Source organism: Etheostoma spectabile, chromosome 6 (assembly GCF_008692095.1).
Source record: "Etheostoma spectabile isolate EspeVRDwgs_2016 chromosome 6, UIUC_Espe_1.0, whole genome shotgun sequence".
Taxonomy (NCBI): Eukaryota; Metazoa; Chordata; class Actinopteri; order Perciformes; family Percidae; genus Etheostoma; species Etheostoma spectabile.
The window spans coordinates 28,027,230-28,041,929 of NC_045738.1; the positions used below are offsets into that span (position 1 = coordinate 28,027,230).

General features: G+C 43.6%; 1 protein-coding gene across 1 annotated transcript in view; it reads right to left on the minus strand.

Moving 5' to 3' along the window:
- Positions 1 to 14,700, minus strand: part of LOC116691118 (zinc finger protein 516) — a 48,698-nt gene that overhangs the window by 8,279 nt on the left and 25,719 nt on the right. The window contains 3 exon segments of the mRNA XM_032518483.1: positions 750 to 854; positions 4,387 to 5,820; positions 9,087 to 11,447. Of these exon segments, the coding sequence (XP_032374374.1) occupies positions 750 to 854; positions 4,387 to 5,820; positions 9,087 to 10,836 (3,289 nt within the window). The 5' untranslated portion in view covers positions 10,837 to 11,447.

Below are 14,700 nucleotides of genomic sequence, written 5' to 3' on the forward strand. Positions count from 1 at the left end.
AGAGCACCATGTCATGGGACCTTTAAAGAAATTCCAATAAACCAGAGCACGTTTTTCTCCCATTCCCGGAATGTTGTGTGGACTAGCCAGACCCTCCTTTGCAGCGCTGTGGAGAAAGGTCTGTCAATGCGAGACTATCTTGATACTAATTTATAGATATAGATTACCCTATTTTGAGAGATTTTCTTGTAAACATGATTTTGAACATATGACGTGTTTCAAAATGAAAATTGCGTCAGTTTTAATATCATGTATTTGACCCCAAAACAGAAGTACAGTGTAACATACAGTACATTTCTTTGTCAAAAAATCTCTTTGGCAAACATAATACTAATAATTAACATACTATTTGTTTATACAAAGCCCATATAATATTTGAAACATGTATTTCTTTATTTGTTGTAATACCAAAGCTTCAAGCTCATTTTCATATTTTGTCGCTTCAAACAAATGTGCAAGTTCAGTTTTAAAATGCTTTTCTACATATCGGGTGTCAACAAGGTCAGAAGAAGGAAATAATATTTTTAAGAAAAGGGTAAATGCATTTATTATTATTAGTATTTATTTTATTAGGAAGTCAAGCAGTGGGTTAAAAGCTGTGGTCTAGTTGATCAAAATGAGGTGTCTATTAATTTTGTCTATTAACATGCCACTGGAAGTAAGTGTAAGTATGAGATCTGTGTTCCTGTGTGTGTGTGTGTGTGTGTGTGTGTGTGTGTGTGTGTTTGTGTGTGTGAGTGTGTCCGTACCTGTGTGGGATCTCATATGAGTGCGCAGGTGGCTGGGCTGACTGAAACTCTTCCCGCACTCATAGCAGAAATACTGTCCCTGCCGCATCAGAGACCTCAGCATCCCTGAGCACACACACACACACACACACACACACACACACACAAACAAACAAGCAGATTTACATCAAAACAGAGGTACAATATAAATCAAACATATGGGATGTACTTTTAGCAGATACAGCTGTGTTAAGAGAGTTCTAGCAGTTATTATCATTATCATCAAGTTATTCCAAGTCAACTTTATTTATTTATTTATTGAATAATTCAAAGTATGTCTTTTTCAGCAGATATTTTGCCATATTTGGTCTTGATCAGGTATTCTCTGTGAACAATGGCCCTCTCTTAAAGACAGGGGAGTTTAAAACATAAGCCCTTTTTAGCACAGTTTTCACATATGGAATCTTAATTTCACATACCAAAACACAAATATGAAAAGCGGGGGGGGGGAAAAGGAGTTTGAAGTCCAAGGTCAGTGTTAGCTTTGAATTCCCATGTAACAGTATTGGAAAAGGTGGACATCAGCATCAGTTTATTCCAAGGCAGAAGACATTTTGAGATTGAACGGCGATGTAAAGGTCAGTTATGGGCAGAAAGTGAGTGGGTGTACATAAGCACCGAGCCTGGCTGCAGCGGTGGAGGTAGGCAGCGTCAGTAGTAGTGGACTCGCGCAGGCATCATTAGTATGTCTAATGTGTCATTATGAGCGGCTAGCTCCAGGGGCTGGACTGCAGCTGTCACACAGCATCATCTCAGAGGCTGACAGCCAGGCACACACACACACCGCATAAATTACAGGCAATTAAAACGCCCCGGCTGTGATGTGCCCGCTCCAAGGCCCGTGTGTCACATGTCAGGTGTGTGTGTATGTGTTTCAAGAGTTGTAGGCCTATATATGTGTGTCTGGTCCAAGGGAGGAAAGTGAGGCATAGACTCTGGCACACACACACACACACACACACACACACACACACACACACACACACACACACACACACACACACACACACATACACACACAATGACACAATAACACTACCATTACTTGCAAGTTAGATTGGGCCTCCAAGGGCAAAGAAACTTGTTGCATTTCTTTTTTGATAATTCTTTGGACATTTTTGTCCTTCGTTTGATAGGACAGCTGTAGACAGTAAAGAGGGAACAGAGAACTTCTTGCTTCAATGCTATACATATCATAATAAGACCATCATTCCTTTAGTTGCATGTAACAAAAATCAATTTAAAACTTTTGCTTTAATGTATTTTTTAATAAAGCTAGACCAATACATTTGCGGGCCCATATATCAGCTGATTGAAGACATATTGAAATTATCGTTGTAATGTCAGCCGTTAAAAAACTAGATATTGCGCCACAAACATGTCAAACTAGGGATGAGGTCATTTAGAAAAAGCTTTGCCATTATCTAATTTGTCAAACAGAGTGGACTTTCAAGTAAAAATATAATAAATTACAAATAAAAAATATTTTTAAATCAAAGTAATCTGTATCAAGATTGTACATTGGTTATGTTAGAAAACATACTATTGACTGATAGATCATTATCAGGTTGCTTCAACTCCCGGGCAATCTTTATTTAATTTTAATTCAAGATCATTTTAAAAACAAACACTGGCAAAACCATCCAATTTCTAACTCAACACAGTTAAAGAGACCTCTGAAACTATTATGTGACATGAAGCCCAAGTCTGAGAGTTGCTAATCCATTCAGCATTACCTGTTGACTACAGACATTACATTTTTATAACTTAGATAACAATTTAATAAGGACCAGTCAGTCACGTTATAATAATGTTTTCTGGTGGACATGTAAATGTGGTCAGAGCAGCTGGAGTCATAGGGACAGCAGCAAGAAGAAACACACACACACACACACACATACAAACGCACACACACACACACGCACTCCCGTGACCTCTCCTGTTGACAGATAACAGACCTGGGGGTTTGGGGGGGGCGGAGGACGCCTACTCCATAGACCCCCAGCAGACGCATCAGAACCCCGAGCATTAAGGCTGGCATGTACCTGGGCAGTGCTCGATAGTTTTGTGTATGTGCGGAAAGTGAGAGGTGTGTTGCAGGCTGGGGGGGGATTGAAGGGACACAGCAGGACAAGGAGGACAGGGAGGCGGAGAAGGTGACAGAGAGTGTCTCTGGCAGCCCGACTGCTGGCCTCTGGATACTCTACTTCTACTCTGGGCCGCCAGCCCTTCTCACTGATGCACTAATGAAAGACAAGACAGAGCTGGACGGAAAACACAAGCAGACACACACACTCATACACACATTACGGAGAGAAATGGGAGAAAGACTCAGTTGTTCAAAAAAGGTCACTTTATAGCATGTGACTCAAAGGGCTAAGGCGGCTAGTGACGATATGCACCCGGACGGGTGACGGCGATGTCATGCGTCTGCTCTGGGGCTGTTGTCTTTCACCCCTGGCTCCATACAGCCCCACTTGACCTTAGAGACACAGCTGAAAATGGGCAAATAATACGCATGTTTGGTAATGACCATTTCCAAAGCAGCTGGTGGGGTAATTATTCTGTCTCATCTCTCTCTTTGCCTCTTATTTTCCCTCTCTCTCTGTTTTGCATCTCTCCATTCGCATCTGTGCAGGTCTCTCGTCAGGCAGAGCCGTGACCTAAACAGTTTGTGACAGCTTTCTGGGAGAGTGGAGCTGGAGACTAGGCATGCCTCGCAGACCTGAGAGTAGCAAAGGTTCTCTCATGTCTCCCACATAAAAAAAAACACACACACACACACACACACACACACAGACACACACACTCTCGCCGATCTAAAAATCCAAGCACATATGGACACACATGCGCAGACACACATGCTGCCCCAGATCCGGCCTCACTCACAAACATGCATGCACGTGTGTGTGTGTGCCCATTTAATGGATCTCCTCGTCATTATTCAAAACCTTGTCAGAATCGAGCAGTACATGTGTCTGTCTATCACTTTTTGCCAGATGGCGAGTTAGTGTGGGAGAGAGAGGCAGCATGTGTTAGAGAGGATAAATATCTATATCTAATTGAATATGGTTCATACGTTAAGTGTGTATGTAGGTGACTGCGGGTGTTTTTTCCTGGTTTAGCCTGTCCCCTTTAGGCAATTTTATTCATAACAGCTCAAAACAAAATGCCTATTTGTAATGATGGGATTACAAGTTGTTGCTGCTCAGGAAAATGACTCACCACGCCACTGTTAAAATATTTGTAAAACCCACAGGCTGACATGAAGGGTGACCAATAGCATTGATTTATGAAACAAAGTTAAAATGATGTAATATGAACAGGGGCGTCGGACTGGGGGAAAAAGGGGGACTGAGTCCCCAGGGCCCAAAAAGATTCTAAAATGAATAGCTGTGGATGTGGGGAGGTGCACATAGAAAATGCCTTTCTAGAGGGCCCAGGATTTTGTAGTACACGCCTGAATATGGACACACAAGGTTATTTTCCGCCCGCGACAAAATACTTAAACTAACAAAAAAAAAAGTATTTAGCGACACATTTGAACAAAACCACATTAAGTCAATAAGTCAACAAAGTGATCAAATTGAAATCCTACCAGTTGGATCCAGCATTGCATTGGCCGCACCCCAGCGGTGGTAGAGCGAAGCCAGTTCGTGAGGGTTGTAGTTTTTAAGGAAGCCGAGGATGTCAGTTGGCGTCTCTGGTGTCTCTGCGATTGGCTCCTGCTTCACATCTCCACGAGCCTCTGAAGGCAAAGAAGAAGAAGAAGAGGAGGAGGAGGAGGAGGAGGAGGAGTTCAGCAGAGTGCCTCCATGTGCCTGGGAAGATCCGTAGTTGTGTCCCACTGTGGAGCGGTGGGTGATGGCGCTGGGCCTGGAAGCGTTAGCTCGCCTCTGGCCGTGGGAGTTTGGGAGCGGCTGATGAGGGGAACCCCTTGCTCGGCTGTACTCTGATAGGCCGTGTTTGCTGGACAGCATGAAGCCGAGGCCCTCTTGAGGCATCAAGTAGCGGTCAGCCATCCGGGATGCAGTAGCAGAGCTGGGGCTTGGGGCTGAGGAATGTGAGAGGGCACTGGTGCTCTTCTCCAAGGGGCTGGAGGAAGACGACGAGCCTCCCCGAGGGTAAATATCCACTTTGGGTTTGAACCCAGACTGATGATTCTGGTCCTCCATGTGTCTGACAGTACTGCTGCTGCTGCTGCTGCTGCTGCTGCTGTTGCTGCTGCTGATGTTGCTGTTGTTGCTGTTGCTGTTGCTGTTGCTGTTTCCTGGCCGGACAGGGACTTTCCGAGCATGGGTGCCTGTGGTGGATGAGGAGCCCCTGGTGAATGAGGAAGAGGGGGTTGAGGAGGATGATGATGATGATGATGATGATGATGATGATGAAGGCATGGCTGCCTGACTGGCTGGCTTGCTTTTCTTTAGAACCTCACTGGAGTAAGTTGGGGGCCGGGTACGCTGGGTACGCATCAGTGGAGGCAGCGGTGGGCATTCCTTTCCCTCCAGGACTGGCGGGGGACCAGTGCGTCTCCTGGAGGATAATAAGTTGTCCCTGGAGCCCTTGGAGCTGTGTTTGAGAGCCCATTTAGGAGCAAGATTGGAGCTGCTGCTGTTGATGCGGTGAGCCACAGTCTGGTGCACCCAGAGCACCTCGGGGTAGCGGGTGGAGTGGGAGCAGAAGGAGCACTTGTGGCTAGGGAGGCTCTTCCTGTCCTGGATTAGGGAGGCTAGGCCCCTGCAACCCTCAGCCCTCACACATAGATCCACAGGGGTCATGCTGGGATCGAGCGAGGAGGATCGAGCTGAAAGGTACGCAGGTGGGGATGCAGAGTTGTTCAACCCCTGAAGAAGAGCTTTCTTCAGCTTGGGATAACCACTTCGGGTGCCTCTTTCCGAGCTGGAGCTTGGGCTGGGAACGGGACTGGGTCTATCTCCGGGGACAGCCGGGTGTTGGACCCGGACGTGAGTCAAATAGGCCTGCAACTCTGGGGTGACGAAGTCACAAAGGGTGCAGATGTAAGGCTTCTCATCTGTAGGGAAAAAGGAAAGAGAACATAAAGGCCAATGAGTGCAAAGGAGATGATACTCTCCTCTACCACCAGCTGGAAGTCATTACTAAAGCTCACTGTGCAAGATTCACATGGGTCCATCCAGGTGTAGTTTTGCTGAACAGCCACCAGGCTGCAGTATTGGCCTGTATTCCCATATCTCCTCTTATCTTTTTACATGCAAATGTATCCTGAAATGAAACTATTATTTCAACTACTACAAGGACAATAAACATATCAACACACAAACAAACAATCATTATATCATATCATCATTAGATATTGTTTAAGGACATTTTAAGGGCCTTTTAATATAGTACTACTGTAAAGGTGTGTAACGTTCAGATGTGTCAGGGTGGTGTTGGTTCATCTCTAATGTAATGGTTGGGATGTATTATGGCCCATAGGCTTTGAAACAATTACACCAAAATATTAGACAACAACAGAAACAGTGAGAGTTTAGTAACTACATATATACGTGTATATATTATAAAGCTATTGATTTTAAGGCTCTGATTCCTGAAGTGCAGATCTATGAATTCCCCACAAGATGGCGTTTGTGACCCGTCTTTCTTTCCAAGTGAATTATACTGGTAAACTTTCTATCTCTCAGTGTTCAATTTCAAGAATAAAGGAAGACAATAAAGCTATAAATAAAAAAAGGAATGATGGTAGTAGAAGTAGTTGTATTCATAGTGGTTGTTAAGTGTAATGTGAGTGAGTAATGTAAAGCACGAAAAGGTTTGAACAGAAAACCACAAAAGTAGCCGAACGCTGGGTCATAGAGCGTTATCTGATCTTACAAGCACATACATGCACACACGCCGGCAGATCAGACTGTGTAAGTAGCATTTAATGATACTCTCCACTACCCCTCCTCTTTTTCACAATAACACCACAGTAACCTGCCATCTGTTTTTCATTTGGCTTCCTGTTGGCAACACTGACCAACACACACAGCTCAGCCTCTGCCAAGGTGAAGCCCTGGGGCTAGGCAGTTTCACTAGGGAAGCTGGTTAGATTGATGTGTCCTGGTTATCAGCCTGATATTGGTCTTGTATAATTTAGTTATTGACGTGTTAGAGTCAAAGGAATTAAAGCTCCGGGTTATAAAAAAAACATCCAAAATATTCGTATTGTTCTTCCAGGACCTATCAGCCCAATCCTGACACTCACAATAATTACCACCACTGAAGATGTTATTAATCTGTAACTAATTGTAATGAATTTGTCTAGAATCCTATCATGCATGCATGTTTATGTGCATGCACACTGCCACTTCCCATTTGCATTCCCCAAAAGTAGTTATGTAGCTGTAAGGGACATCAGAGGATCAGCGACTACAGCGTCCTCTGAGTGTCTCTTTCCCCATTGCCTGTATCCCTCTCCATCAGGAGGTGACTCTATAAATAACCAATCCCTCAGACATCGGACAGCCTGGCTGGCTCAATAGTAAGAAGAGTGGATGAGTGGCAGTGGTGTCACAGGAGGTTCTAGATTAGGAAAGGGTCCGAGGGGACAGGGAGGTAAAGCATAGAGTAGAATAAGGCTGGATGTGTAAGCAGAAGCCTCTACATCTGTACAAGATGTTTGGTAATTATTGAATCATTTAAAAAAAAAATTGTATGTACATTTTTCACAAATATTTTACAAAGTTTATCACATTTTACCATGTCTCCTGACTGTTTTTGTCTGATATATGCTCCATATGCACTTGTCATTGCACTACTGTCTTGACCTGTCTATATTTTTTCTGTTCATGGTGTGTATATATTAGTTTATACATATTGTTTGGTTGTTTTGTATATGTGTAAGTGCATTGTGAGCAATGATGATCCAAAGCAAAATTCCTCGTATGTGTCCTCATACCTGGCAAATGAAGCTGATTCTTTCTGATTAATTTTTGTACATTGTATGTATTGAGTTAAAAAGAATCTGTCTCCCAATTGCAATTCCTGAAACCAGACACCAGGATGCCAGTGAGTCAATACTATACAGTATGTTTATTAACATAAAGGGAAGTTGATCAGACCTTTTAACAGCTAGGGTACAAGGCCTTTATTATGGTTCATAACTAATAATTGGTTGTTATATAATAATCAACCTCAACATAGAGTAAAAGGAAACGTGCAGGGAGATTATTATGGCGAAGACATAGAAAGGAGAGCAAAAGACATATTCACACACAGATACGGGGGGTGAGGGGAGTTTCCTGACACAGGAAGACCTGAAATAGCACACAGCTCGATCAGGCAGAAATGTTGCTGCTATTTTTGAATGTCTGCACTAACAGGGAGTAATGGAAGCAATCACTACAATTCTTACCAATCCACTCTCCTAACCCGTACTCAGTGAGTTTGAAAGTTTAAAGACAAAAGCCAGAGAAGAGCTCTGATGCACTGCTTACACAGGAATCCTCCCTTTACCATATTTCAGCCGTGATTATGGGTGTTTTGCCTTTGCATGGGAAGTTTTCTTTTTTTTTTCTGCTCTGCTGTTTATTGGTGGTGGAGGTGAAAAAATGATAGGCATTCCAAAAATGCCCTCTTCTCTACTGCCATGCCACTGAAAGGCACCCACTTTGACTCAACGGTTAGCTTTATTGCTCTGTGATACCAAATATTTGCACTGTTGTAAACAGAATTTTCAGTGGCAGTTAAAGTTTATTGACCATGTTTGATAGTATATGTGTGTAGCACTCTATAAAAGAGCTGAAGTCAGGTGTAATTCTGATATTTTGCCACATGGTGGCTCCACTTCCTTCTCCACAGAGACTGAAAAGCTGAGGAGCTGCACCTACACAAAGCACATTTCATCAACAGATGTTTACTACAGAGTGACAGAGTCAGAGGCCTCGAGTGGGAGGCTTGTAAAGGGCTACAGTCATTTCTGCCACTAAAAATCCTGCAGAGCAGGCTTCTATTAGTGAACTGGTGTGTATACCATTCATCTAGCTGTATAGCAGTTACATTTTCATATTGCTTTATGCCGGGAAGTTGAGTCAGTATCTTAAAAAGACAAACAGAATACCGACTTGACAATGGTGGTCATAAGCAATGAACGAAACAGCAACAAAGGAATCTTCCACGCTATGACCTCCAATTAATGCATTTATGCTGAATATGTGACTGATTCCCTACCACAAATCCTTCAGTGCCCTTACATTGTTACTTTGATTATAGATGATCATTTCAAACAAAGAAACGAGAAAAAAACTGGATAAAAAAAGACTGAAGTTTTTGACCAACCTGCAATCTCTCCAGATTTTGCGGTACCCATCTCTGAGGCCTGGTCTCCAAGGGTGGAGGCTGGTGGAGAGTCTCCATACCCAGGGGTGCAGGGCCGGCTGGGGGAGCCTGACTCTGGATCACTGGTGGACCCCCATCGGTCGTCTCTTGCAGTTCTTTCATTGTGTCCCGCAGATGCCCTACCTCCGTGCTTACTGTGGACCCGCTGGTGGACGATCATCTGGTGACGACTGCGAAACACCTTCCCGCACTCAAAGCACTCGTTAGACTTCGAGGAAGATGGTCGCCGTCGGTCCTGGCGAGACGAAGGCCGGTACTCCGAGTCGCTGAGGCTCTCTGGTGTCCGGTCCCCTGAAGAAGCACGGCTTCCCAATCCGGAGCTGCTGCGTCGGCCTGAGCTGCGTTTCTCTTGACCTTGCAGGACGTAACGGCTGCTTTCCTTCTCAAAAACCACAGCAGCTCCGGCGAGGGCCTCCTCCCCCACACTTCCTCCCCCATAGGAGGCCTTGGAACTCCCCTCCACTGGCTCAACAACCCTTCCTTTAGTAGCTAATTGCCAGGCCTGGTAGCTACAAACTGGATCCAGCTCTGGGATTCTTTGACCTAGCATCCTCTTCTCACTCTCTTTTTCATCCAGGGTCTTTTTCTCAACAGGCTGGAGGTTAAAGTAGTCAAGGTAACGTCTCTTAGCAGCTGGTGAGTCCTCATCATCACTGAGTCTGCACTGGTTCTGGGATTTCCTGCCATGACTTGGACTGTGGATTTTGTCATGGGCCCTCAGGCTCTCTTTGTCGTGGAACAGGTTCCCACATTTGGAACACATTTGATAGATGGATGTTGCAGACCCAGTGACAATTTCAGGATCCTGGGCTACGTCGTTGATAGTGGCCGGTTGCTCAGTGGATTCTGCTTTTGACTTTGACCTGGCTCTGCTGTTGTGTGTTTTCATGTGCGATTTGAGAAACCAAGCTTCCCGGAACCGTCGTCCACAAATACGACAGCAGTGGTCCAGGATCCCTGCATGTTTCTTCATATGTGACTTTAGAAACCAGGCCTGGGTAAAAATCTGGCCACAGGTCTCACAGGGGAAGGTCCCATCACTCTGGGGTTGGACCACATCAGGTTCGGGCACAGCCTCTTCCTTGACAGGGGTCTCCTCCTCTGTATCTGCTGTTATGTGGACCTTTTCAATATGACTGAGGAGCTGGTCTTCTCGATGGGCCTCGTAGCCACACAGACGGCAACAGTAAGGCCTCTGGTCGGTAACAGGCTTCTCTCTTTTCATGCTCCTCCCAGGCACTTTCCTCCGACTCTCCTCACCACTGTCTCCATTGATCATCCGGTTACAGGCGGAGCTGCTCTTAGTTGGACTCGTACCTCCGTCGAGACCCTCTGAAACACTCATCTCCTCCTCCTCGGCCCCACCCTCTTCATCCTCATTGGAGTGGTGGCTAGAGAGCGTGCCCAGTTTGTGGCTGCGGATGTGAACTTTGAGGTTGCCCTTCTGAGAGGCCCTGTGGTCACAGTAGGGGCATTTGTAAGGGCGCACACCAGTGTGGCGTCTCATATGCTGGGACAAAGAGCTAAGGAACGGGAAGCTGCGTCCACAAACGTTGCAGTTGTAAGCCCCGGGGAGTTTGCCGTCCTCACCCTCAACCTCGTTGCCAATGTTGATCGGGTCTTCAGCCAGCTTCTCCTTCTGACTTCGGGTCTGGGTCTCCATCACCTCCACGCTGCCTTTAGGATTCATTGCACAAACTATACTACCCTGTCTACCTGGCCTTTCACAAGCTCAATACAACCTGAAACTACTGCTATCTGCAGTTGCACATCGAGAGATGTCTAGTGTGCCTTTGTTGGTCAGTTAAAATGCAATCTGCCTTCAATCATCCAGAGATGAAGCTGCTTACACAGCAGCTCATTTAACACTCTCCAGTTACTGGATGCAACACCATCTATCCATCTTCATCTAGCACTGTCAATGAATGACGTTGATGATGGCTCAAACTATCTAGGGGCCACTGGCACCATAGAAACCAACACATGTAGATATAACATTTATTCAGACAAGTAATATGGATTTCTTTTCAGACTAAAAAAGGTACCAAATTTAGATTTAACAATGTCTTTGTCTCTTCCGCATAAAGGGAAGAGTTTCACTCAATTCCAGGTCATCATTTTGTAAAAGTTGACAGAAATGTTGAGAGGTCTGTTCATCAGGTTTGTTATTCCGCCCCACTTCTGTTCTTCATTTTATTGGCTTCTCTTGAATCTCTTCAGTTTCAAGCTCATTAGATGATTCCAGATCATGTGACAGTGAGGTCTCTATAGCACGGCCTGCACATACTTCATATCATTCACCTGAGAAAGAGACAGAGTGGGAAAAGAGACAAAGAACATGTAAGTAAAGCAAAAATAATTCCAAAGGCACTATCAGTTTACAGTCACATTAGGTTACTATTTGCATACACAGCTAAGCTATCTACAGTTTCATAAAGTGTATCTGCATATGTCTGTGTAGTAATGTAGCTATGAATTAAAAAGTAAGATCTGGGGTTGGTAATCATCATAAGGCAAACCACAAACAGGAATAAAATACAAAATACAATCAATGACATTTTTATAAACATGTGTAATTTCTTAGATTTCAAACTTCAAAGTTTCAAACATACCAGCAACTTATAATTAAAAGTGAAATTTCTTCTTAGATTCTCCCTATCCAAATGAATGAGTTTGATAATCACGATCGAGTATGGCACCAGTTATTACATATTTACCCCCTTTTTATTTATTTTTTTTAGAATTTTCTTCTAATTTTCTTTTTTAGAATTTTCTTTTTCCTTTTATTAATTTCTGTGGGTCATCATGATTGGTACCAGGAAGTACATCAAATGTGCATACAACAAGAAGCGAAAAAACCTACCCTGACTTATGTGAGTTAGAATTTGGCTGATTAAGATTTACAAATGTATAAGTTGAGTGTAGCTGGGGTATTAACATGCATAAAGTATATACTATGTATCTGTGGCTGAGTGTGTGTCGTGGGTGTGCGTGAGTCGTGCAGGCCTCGGGGGCTCTGACTCCACACTGGCTGAGTCGACACTTTACACAATCAGGGTGCGGGGTGGGGGTGGGGGTGGGGGGGGGCTGTGTTCACATCAGCAAGATCAGCAGTGCCACCATATTCCCTCCCCATACTGGCCTCGCGCACACCCACCTCAACTGACACTATCACATGACAGGGATCTTAGGTACACAACAGGAAGTGGCTCTTCTGACAGTTTGTTTTGCTCTATTTCTCAAACTGGAGTTGAATGGGGTCGGGGAGAGAGTCAAACAGAAAGAGAAAGAGTGATAAGAGAAGAAAGTAGACCGTGATGATGAGTTTCATACTTGAACATTTCCTTCAATGGGTTGAATCATTTGCATATTTTCATCAACAGTCTATGTGGTAGTTTGCTCGACTGTTGTTGTATTCAGAACCTTCCAATCCTGCTGTAATTTAAATGCAGGCATTCAATTGCATTATGTTATACATCTACCCAACATGTGTTCACCACATTTCATTATTATGACCTATTCTTATTATTTCTTGCTGCAAAGGCCCAATCTTCTCGCAAGAATCACTGAAGGTTATTCACATCTTTATTCTTTTCTCCCTCTCGGCTCATCGATAATATCATTACAAAAGAGCTCTTTCTCTTGCAGCCCTGTTGATTAAACTGAAACATTTCTTACTGGAGTATTAATTTTAGCAGGCGCTGGTGCCTGAATGTGTGGAATATATGAAATGTGACTGACAGCATTATTACAGGCTATTATATAAGGTGCCAGGGCCCATAAGCTGAGTTACTGCCAGGCTCTAATTATAAGTGGATAATTGATCATAATCATAAGAGGATAAGGTGGTGGAGGAGGGAAGTTAGCACAAGAACAATCATGTGTCTTAAACTCTTCTGTGAAAATGATTACCCTGCACCAGAGCCACCTATCTATCTAGAAGGATTTATGCTATTGAATTCAGCACGCCCTCAATGGTTCACCATGCTTCCTTTTGCAGTGCTTAAGTAGTAGTACAGTACTGTTCCAGTCACGGGTGCAGCTGTGGCTGACAATGCTTGTCAAAAAAATGTATACTTCGTTCCCGGGATCTTTTCCTTCTGTCTGTTCCAAAGGTTAGAGCTGAGCTGGGGAAATAGGCGTTTAAGTTACAAAAAGCCATGAAACGTGGTCTCATTGGTCGCTTTTATGAGGATGTTGATCGACTTGGAGGCAGCCCCATCTGGCTGTAGATGTTTTGCCCGATGTGTTTAGGATTGCACCGATGAATTTGAGGGATTTGCTGTTTCAGTTGTTATGTTTTTAGTGTTTTTGTGTGTTTTGTGTTCGTACGTGTGCGTGGTTGAACTGCTGCCTGTCTTGGTCAGGACATTTTTTTCATCAAAAAAAGATTTTTGATCTCAGTGAGTCTCTTGCTGGTTAAATAAAGGTAAATAAAATAATTTTCAGATCCAGACATTTTTCTGTCTAACTATAACATAGGCCTTCAAGGTTGTGTCAGTGTTGATCTGAACAAGGATAGAGGCTCACTATTTCTGCTTGCATTTATAAACTCTTAACCTTTTACATTTTTTAGCCAAAGTGGCGACGCGGCTCTCTGACAGTGACGTTCTGTCGGTCGGTTGGTCCACCACTTTGGTCCAGACTGAACCACTTGATGGACTGCAATACAATCTTCTACTGTCCATACATTCATGTTCCCCAGGGGATGAAACCTGAGGACTTTGGTAAACTCCTCAGGCTACTTGATGGCTACTTGATGGATTGGCATAAAAATCATAGGTCCCACAGGATGAATGTAAGGATGCATCCCTGACTTATTCTCTAACATCAAAACGAGGTTTACAGTCATGGTTTTGAGTGAAACTGTTGGATGGATTGCCCTATAATTTGGTCCAGACATTATATGATCTCCTAACTTTCAAAATTTCAAACTCTGATTTAATTTAAAACACCTGCAAAAACTAAAGGCATTCCTTTCAACCTCAGCTGCACTTTGTGTTTGGTGCTAATTAGCAAATGATAGCATGCTAACATGCTAAACTATGATGGTGAAGATGGTAAACAGTATGCCTGCCAAGCATTTTCCTGTTAGAATTCCTATTGTGAGCATGTTAGCATGCTGACTTTAACATCTAGTTCAACTCATTACTGTGTCTAGGTACAGCCTTAGAGCTGCTAGCATGTTTTTACACATGTTAGAATTTGTATTGCATTGCCTACAGGGTAATTGGTAGGCTCTGCCTACCAAGAGCCTGGGTCTGTCGCAGGTTTCTTCCTAAAAGGGAGTTTTTCCTCACCACTGTCGCACTAGTTGCTTGCTCTTGGGGGAATTACAAGAATTGTTGGGGCTATGTAAACTATAGAGTGTGGTCTAGACCTACTCTATCTGTAAAGTGTCTTGAGATAACGTTTGATATGATTTGATACTATAAATAAAATTGAATTAATATTGTTTATTGTAATCTATGTCCCTTGTGCAATCCCATGGAACAGCACAGCAGTGTACAGTTTTCAACTGAACTCAATTCAATTTTATTTATAGTATCAATTC